Source organism: Harpegnathos saltator, unplaced genomic scaffold (assembly GCF_003227715.2).
Source record: "Harpegnathos saltator strain DR-91 unplaced genomic scaffold, Hsal_v8.6 scaffold83, whole genome shotgun sequence".
NCBI lineage: Eukaryota > Metazoa > Arthropoda > Insecta > Hymenoptera > Formicidae > Harpegnathos > Harpegnathos saltator.
Window position 1 is genome coordinate 458440 of NW_020230682.1, and position 9023 is coordinate 467462.

General features: G+C 41.7%; 1 protein-coding gene across 1 annotated transcript; it reads left to right on the plus strand.

Annotated features, from left to right (window-relative positions):
- The first annotated feature begins 2271 nt into the window (after positions 1–2271).
- Positions 2272–4545, plus strand: LOC105190092 (neuropeptide-like 3). Its single transcript, XM_025307105.1, has 2 exons — positions 2272–2424; positions 4060–4545. The coding sequence occupies exons 1-2, from the start codon at positions 2413–2415 to the stop codon at positions 4282–4284; spliced, it is 237 nt and encodes a 78-aa protein (XP_025162890.1). The 5' UTR covers positions 2272–2412; the 3' UTR covers positions 4285–4545.
- The last annotated feature ends 4478 nt before the right edge of the window (positions 4546–9023 follow it).

Here is a 9023-nt window from a genome sequence, read left to right on the forward strand (position 1 = left end):
AAGATAAAGATGAGGTACCTAGATTATCGGGAGATGCTTAATGACAGTCGGTTTCAGGACCTACGTCTTTATCGCGCTCGCGGCACAAGCGATCTCGCCACAGCGGAGGGCTGTTTACCCCGAAATGCGCTCGTCAGACGGCAGACGCGATTGCAGCCCAATAAGTTTGAAGTTCATAGGTGAACGTTCGACGGACGAACGTCCTTCGTCGAGCGAAGCTCGCACTTCAGGAACGATCGAATCGACGTGGCGGCGACGCATAGGCGTACGCACGTACATACACCTGCTTTCAAAACGGATCGCTTGAGACCCGTTTGTGAGAACGTGTTTTCATCAGTTCCCAGAAGTTTACTTTTGTCATTGGAGGCCATCGGCTGCGTTCCGAGCACTGAGTACAAAAGTGTTGAAGCCGCTGTGAGATCAGGTGTGCACAGTCTCGTGTAACCGGAAATTCCTTAACAAAGTTAAGAACGCGAAGCGACATCAAAACTCCCTGACTTCTGAGTAACTTTTTAAACACATTGAACGCTACGTTGTATGTCATTAATTTAAGCGTGAAACATAATCAACTGCGTACAACGAATTAAGATGAATTGTCTCGATTAATAAGCACGACAATCGTATCCTTTCTTCTTACTCGAGGGACTCTTATGATCCTAAAATATGTTCTTAATACAAGTTTTGATACAATAACATTTATTTAAATTAGCAAATCCGTTCTTGATTTTTACCTGTGAGCAAACAATTGTTCGCTGGACATTAACTTTTTAACTAAGCTACTAAGTTTTAGACACTATAGGGACTTTGTTTATGGGAACTTTGTTTTATCTCTATGAGAAGAATACAACCACATTGGTATAGCCCACCCTTTTTTAAACACCCTGTATATTTATATTATCTAGAGAGAGAGAGAGAGAGAGAGAGAGAGAGAGAGAGAGAGAGAGAGAGAGAGAGAGAAAGAGAGAGAGAGAGAGAGAGAGAGAGAGAGAGAGAGAGAGAGAGAGAGAGAGAGAGAGAGAGATAAGTCGGTGTGTCATAATTTTATCGGGATTATCATCTATGTAATTTTATCTGAATAACAGCTGACGACGGGACATGTCGCGTGATCCTCCTCATTCCTGTTGATCCTGCTGCGAATGCAACGAACGGACAATGTGCAGCGCTGCGCAATGCAGCACCGCGAAGATAGCTGATGGTAAGTAGACTTCCATATATGCGTTACTTAACGAGAGACGCAGTCCGTTATTACGTGCAATTATTATTTTAATTTTACAACCTCTCTCTCTCTCTCTCTTTCTCTCTCTCTCTCTCTCTCAAGGGTGCCTATACGCGCACTTGTTGCTCTCGCGGTTGCAAAAAGTTCTGCAGCCAGGTATAAGCGTCGCGAATAAACGCCCACGAGTTCAAGGCGCGATCGCCGATCGGGTGCGTGATTAAATTCTCGTCGGTCGCAAAAATCGTCGCCGATTGCCGCGAATAATTGACGACCGCCTCCGTCATTTTCGGATTTTTCACGATCGGTCGTTAAGCCCGAATCACGCGACAAATCGCAAATTGGAGCTCAACCTTGAGCGGAGCGCGATTTGAGACCACTGCATTTCTTCTTCTTCTTCTTCTTCTTCTTCTTTTTCTTCTTGTTTCTCTTCTTCTTTTCAGAGAGACGCACGAGCACTCGGCCGACGCGAGTCTTCATCAACAGATCATATGTGTTCGATTTGTTAATTGTCTTCCTTACAAAGACAGATTAATGTCTCTCTAATTTGTCTCTCTCAAAGAAACACCATAGACTTATGTGGCTCCCGAAATGCACAGAATTTAACGTATTTCCTGTTTTCTTGCCATTTACAGCGAAATATGAAACATTTGATATTTCTTCCCATTCGTGAGTAAATATGTTTCTTTTTGAGAGTCAGTCAGGGGAACGCGTGGCTCAAGTCCCTTTCTCTCTTTTTTTCTGTTCTTCTTCTTTTTTGCAACGCACAATGCGTCGAGGAGCTTTCGCGGCTTCGACTCGCGGCGCGTCGACGTCTGTGGCAGAAAAGGAGAGTAGTCGGACCACGCCTGGCCACCACGGCCGACCTTGAGGGATCATCACGCCCTTCCCTACTCCGTGTGTTAATGCACGGCACTACACGTCGCAACAAAGCTCCATTGGTCGGCGGCCGTCCAGGAAAGAAACGGAAAAAGAAGAAATCGCCTAGCGCGCGCGTTCGTTTTCCGTTCGAGACAAGGCGACGCCCTCCACGAAGGTGCTCTAAGAAGGTGCAAAAGGGGGGACCGAGGGAGAGAGGTGGAGGTAAGGAGACTCGGTACCCGGGGCCAGGATTCCTTACTCCTATATAAGACGTGCCACGTCGTATTTTGGAGTATTATCGTACTGACTTCAAGCCAGACGGACACACGAGCTACAACATGTTCAAGCTGGTAAGTTGAACGAGACTTCTAACGAGTCCGGAATTTACCTTGGCATGGAATTTACCTCTCTCATGCACGGTCATCAGATTTTTCGCTACTTTTTCGCTTTATTTGAGCGCTGTTTTCTTCCTCTCTTCTTGTACGTCTTTCTATACCTTATATTAACGCTTCACCCATCAGCCATTGTATCCTGCAGCCTTACTACTGTGTGCCGCTGAAGGGGTTTTACCTTTCAGGATTGAATAACGTTTATCGATCTATTAATATCTGCGTACCTATCAGGGGTGAACTTTCGAAAAGTACTCCTTGCGTTGCCATGAATTTTTGTGAAGATATTTCAAATGATCTCGAACGAGTGCCCTTGAGTACATTTTTACCGACTAGGAAGTTTAATGCTAAAAACTTTTAAATAACATTACATATTGCCGGTAATTTTTCACTATTTTTTCCAAGACAAGTCTACGTATACGTTTGTTTATTCCAGTCACCTAATTTTTTTCTTTGTGTAATTAATCGCCTAGGATATTTTTTATACCTCAAAAGTTAGATTAGGTTAGATTAGAACAAGTATTCGTTGTATTCGTTTCTCATCGTGTAAACATATAATCACAATTCATAAATAAATATCTGGGAAAATAGTGTAATATCAATGGTGATATTTTGTACTTAATTATTTGAATGTTATTTTGGCATTAAATTTCTGGTATTAAATTTTTAGGCGCGGGTGGTCTTAAAATTTTCTTCTCCGTCTCTGTCTTTTGTCTTCCTGTCCGTTTCTCCGCGTGCATGTGAATACCTATCCTTTCACAGTTTCGCATTATTTAAAAAAATGTACTTTTGTATCTTCTTTATGCCTTGTTCAGTTATTTTATACTTTATACTCTATCTATATATCTATCTATCTGTCATTAACACTCATCTATTTTTATATTTATTTATCTATTTCTCTCTCTGCAAATGAAGAAATCGGTTCGTATTTCTTTTTTCGCGCGAAGAAACTTGCGTTTCCTATGTTCACCTATACGGTACTTATACGGTACGCGAGAATACCTCCGCGAAAACCCAAAAATTATAAAATGTATAAATTTGTTGTCGCATCATTTAAATACTTTTTTGGGATAAATGCAAACTACGTGATATTGTCACAAAGTAAAGGAATTTCCACGAACCAATTGGGAAGAAAAATTTCAGAAAAACAATTCAGATCCGAAAAACGGCGAATCATCGATCATTTTATACATATCTATACCTAGGGTGACCCAAAAATCGGTTACCATTTGAATTTTCCAAAATCCACTAGTGCAACTTGGAGGAAAAGAATTTCGAACACTGTATTGCTCGCAATTTCAAAAGGATTTTACTCGTGAAAAAGAATCTTCCAATTTTTCACGAATATTATATTATACATTCCCAGGTAAGCCATCCGGTTTTTTCAGAGCGCAAACGTTTGAAATTAAAGAATGGAGCAGCTGCGATTGCAGGTTAGGTCAAGCTGAGGTTAGATTAGGTTAGGATTATATCAGTTTAAGTTAGGGTTAGGTTAGGTCAGGTAGTTTTTGCGTAACCCTACCTGTATTTTACCGTCGATGCCCACCGAGCGCCGCACTACGAGGATCTCTCACGTCGAGCATTCTTCTGCCGCAGCTTTGCTTCCTCGCCTTCCTGGCACTCGCCGCGGCTGCGCCCGCGCCCGCACCAGCGCCCGCTCCGGGTGCGATCATCGGCGCCCCGTTGGTCACGTCCTACAGCGCGCCCTTCGTCTCCGCGCCGTTGGCCTACAGCGCCTACAGCCTGCCGACTTACAGCGCGTACTCGGCGTACCCGGCCTTGCCGTACGCGTACAAGAGCTACGCGGCCTACATCGCCTAAGAACTGACCGGCAAGCTGGGACCGACCATCAGGACCAACCTCGTAGGACCATCAGCCCACCAATCGATCGATCTAGCACGCGGGCCGCGGGAGATTCCCTCCACCGATCATCGGACATCAGCCTCGCGTCTCAGCCTCTTCATCCTCCCCCGTGCCCACCAAACCTCCCTCCCCCGCTCCTCCCGGACCCCTCTTCAGCCGTTCGAATAATCCGCATTCGCATTCATGAGACTCAGGATCAATAAAACCGCTTAAAAGCAGCGCACTGTGTTCTTCTTACTCAATTGGACCCCCCATTCACCGAGGAAAGACATGAGGTCTTCAGGGTAGGATAGGACGTTGCGCCAGGATTCTACGGAGACTCTGAAGGAACTCACTTGAAAGTGTGATTAATCTGATCGACGATTTACCGGCAGAATCGCCAGCGGTTCGACGATAATATGGTGAAGAATACTCGACTTATGGCAGTTATAAGTTTAGATTAGGAGAAAGTTGGGTTGGTATGAGAATTTCTCACTCGTTTGAACAATAAACTTGGTCTCCTTATTGTCCACGTTGACAGCTCTGCTCGCCGAATGGACTGTCGATTGATTGGATCGGAAATTTGAGAAAATCATCCTTGCAATAGTCCGTTAAGGTTATCTTCGTCTTGCGCCGAACTCGAGAAACGGACTACTTGGGTACATTTTGAGAGGATTTCGATGTTTAGGAGGAAGTAACGCCGGGTAACGCTGAGTTACAAAATTAGAAGAGTATTCTTTTGTCCGGTGGTGCAAACGGAGCTTTAGGTTGGCGCGTGGGCGACTGCGTCGTTGTCAATGGTACAATGTGCACGTCTATCTCGAAGGAATTGTCGATGACGCGCGAAACTGGAGCGTTGCATCAACGTATTATTTCAAGCGACCCGTTCAAATCGATCCGACATGAAACGGAATCGCGTAAACCAGGGAGCAGAGTCGAGCCCCCTGGACGAACGTGTGTAATATGTAATCATATGACTGCAATTTTTTACGTAATAATGTGGATCTACAAATGATCATATTACGCAAGGTAAGTGTTTCAATAGCCAGACATTCATATATATACAGAGTGTCCCAAAGATCCTTGAACGTCTGAATATTTCGAAAATAAAACATTTTGGAGAAAAATGTTTCATACAAAAATTGTAAAATTTTGATGATAAATTGGATGACTTTTGGAAATTCCAAAATCATCAAGTTAACAAAAGTTAGAGCACTATTGTAACAATATATCCTTGAGACTAGATAGAGTAAAAAAGTCTAATTTTTCTTCCAACAAATAGTTACCGTAAGCCAAATATTGAAAAAGTTACCAAGTTTTCTTTGAATATCTCCAGAAATATTAAGCAGATAAAAAAATGTTTTAGACAAAAATCGTTCAAATTAATTGGTAGAAAAGAATGATATAATAAAAACGGCAGTTTTCATTGAAAAATTTCAGTGACCTTTACATAATCTTGACAACATTATTAAAGGTCAATCAATATCAATATCATCAATATTGTTCCGTAATGCATTTGAAATTTTACAACTTTTGTGAAATTTTTTTTCTAAAATATCTTTATTTCTGAGATATTTGGCCGGGACTTTTGGGACACTTTGTATATGATTATTTGAAGTATAAAAATGTTATTAAAATATAAAATTCTATTACGCTATTAATACTTTATTAGCATAATAGTTTTATTATTAAAAGACATTTTTTAACGATTCTAAAAATAAAAATTTTTTAAATAACAATAAAATAAATGAGATGAAAATTCCTAAAAAAATGTTTAAACATACGTACGTAATGAACAGAACCAGAGACACTTGTTAAAATATACCGACACGATTATCATACGAATAATATTACTAAATATTTATGACGATTTTGTGATAACAACAATGATGTATTAACGATTGAATTAATAATCGGACGCTTTATCGAGGGATTTACTGATTTATTCATAAACTGCATATCTGACATGGAATAACTTTTTTACAATCTTTTTTTTTTAACTCGCAACTGCTTCGGACGGCTGTCAGATGGTGGTAACACGCGACGCCTATTGTTACAACGCACGATTGTGTTCGCGAACTGATACGGAGGAGACACGCTGAGTTAAAAAGTTAATATGAAAAGAGAAATAAAAATAGAAACATCCGCGACTAATAACGAATAATTTTTCTGCGTGTGGCGGGACACATCGAGCAATCGATGCGGTATTATAATAATGCACACACGTCATAATAGCATTGTTATCGCCGTGTTTATTGTATCGGGCGTGCTGTCGCGGGCCGAGGACCGCGTTTAACGCACAGACCTCGATAGAACCGTGTCCTCGGCTTTTTCGCTTTTATGCCAACAAGAGGAGAGAATTCGAGCGCAACCAACGGATGCACGCGCAACGAGGCACGTCGAAGTCCCGTCACGTAACAACAGGACACACCCCGTGGATTCGTAATCGCGCGTGTCGCACATATGTGGGCAGTTTCGTGTAAGAGATCTCTCCGCACGAAATCGATCGACACGTACGCGTCGCAAATAAAATTTTCGAAAGCTGCGTTTTCGTAAGTGCAGCGCGTCGGGATCGCCGCGATTGCATGCGTAAGAATACTTTTCACCTTTCAGTGAGGAAAATTATATTTATCGTATTTATTATACATATAAAATAATTACATGCATAAATAATAATATTAATATTATTGACAATAATTATTTATAATTTATAATAATTGTTGTTATATTATATATAAAAGTAGTTAATAATAATTACGGTAATTATTATTATACTATACATGAATTATTTATAATTTATAATGACGTGAAAAGAAATTATTTATTATATATATAAACATATACATATACTTATTTATATATTAATATATATGAATATACACACGTAGGATTATATAATTATAATTACTTTAATCGTATATCTTTCATAATAAACGAATAACAGATGAAAATAAATTTAATAGAGCCTACAATACGTCGGAATGTTGTTTTGCTTCATTAATTATTGTACACGATCGTAAACAACCGGAAGCATCGCAAAAAACGGTGATAAGTGTCACAAGTAAGGCAAGTAAGAAAAATACGTTTGGGCCTTCTTTCTAGTTTTTTGGTTTTTTTAATTTTTAGTTCTTCTAGCTTCTTTAGTTCTTCTAGCTTCTTTAGTTCTTTTAGCTCTTTTTAGTTTTTTAGTTCTTTTGGTTCTTTTTAGTCCCTTCTTGAGCCTTCCTTTTAGTATTTAAAAATTTTGAACTTGCAATAAACGTGTCTTATCGAAAATTCGCAACTCAGGAAAAGTTCGACAAAAGAAATTACGTTAAAATTAAAATCCATCTAAGGGGGTTCTATTCATCTAAGGAAACGTTCGACAAAAAGAAATTAAATTAAAATTAAAGTCCATCTAAGGGCGTTGATTTGAAATCATTCGAGGTATTTCCATCGAAATTCATGAGACGACAGGACGCGGCAAGGGTGGTTTTCGCAAGTTCGCCCCCGACTCGTGTCCACCGAACGGACGAGCAAAGTGAAGGAAAAGAAATGGAAATATGTCGGAGACAACTGCGATCGCGTGATCTCATGTTTCTCGTCAAGGCCGGCAGGAAATCATCCCCGGCGCAATAACCCCGCCTTACGGGGCACGTTAACGATAATCCGTCGCAAAAAGGCTGTTACGCGTCGTGTTATTACGTTACACGTCTGATTATGTAAGGATCGGGCGTAGGCGTAGCCGCAACCCGAATAATCGCTTCATTCACGCTGTCCAGCGAGTGTTCTTCAGGACTAACTGGCGCGTGCGGCGCATATAATGCCATTCGCGGGGGTCGCCCGAAGGTTGCGCGACTCAGATCTCGCGCAATTTCGCGCCGTGTCCTTGATCTTTTCGATGCGACCGACGGACTTGAGAGTGAAAGACACGGGAGCGAGCGAGCGAGAGAGAGAGAGAGAGAGAGAGAGAGAGAGAGAGAGAGAGAGAGAGAGAGAGAGAGAGGTCGGGAAGACGAGGGGAGAAAATCGGCTGTCTGCCGCAATTAACGCGGGGAGGCCTTGAATTTTCAAGAGAGACGGCAAAAATATGCGCGGCAGGATCGGTAAACAGCCAGAATCCGCAATTTCCGCGAAGCTCCGTTTCAGCACACTCGATGGGAGAGATTTTCCGACCGCATTCGCGCCGACTTCACCTTCGAGACAAGACGTCGCGGCCGAAGAAAGCGTCTCTGCGCGTCGCTGACTCTCTTCCTTCGTCTCCACCCGCTTCAATGTCGCGTCGAAAGAGCGCCAAAGTGGACGACGGGTCTCAGAAATGCTGGCTACTCCTTTTGTACGTTTTGTACTTTCACGTCTTATATAAATGTGTGCTGCTTCGATTCGTCATTTTTAGAGAACCTGACACACATAAAACTCTTTTTGTATATAAAGTTTCATTTAATCTAAATTAGGTAATATAATTTTATTTCAATTCATTTCCCCACGTACTTTCTTCTTTCCATCGCGCGAAGACACTTGCGCAATTCTGTGCAACAAATGCGGCATAAGCTTTGCGGAAAAAGAGCGGCAATGCTCCCTCGTGAAAACCAATCAAGTATGGCGTGCGACCCCATATTGCACAGAAAGTTGCTGCAGCGTTGCAACAATGTTGCAATATTGCAGCAATGTTGCTGCACCTTTTGTGCTGTCACGTACGAAGAAAAACGCGCCCGTCGCGCGCGCAGTGAATTTGTCGT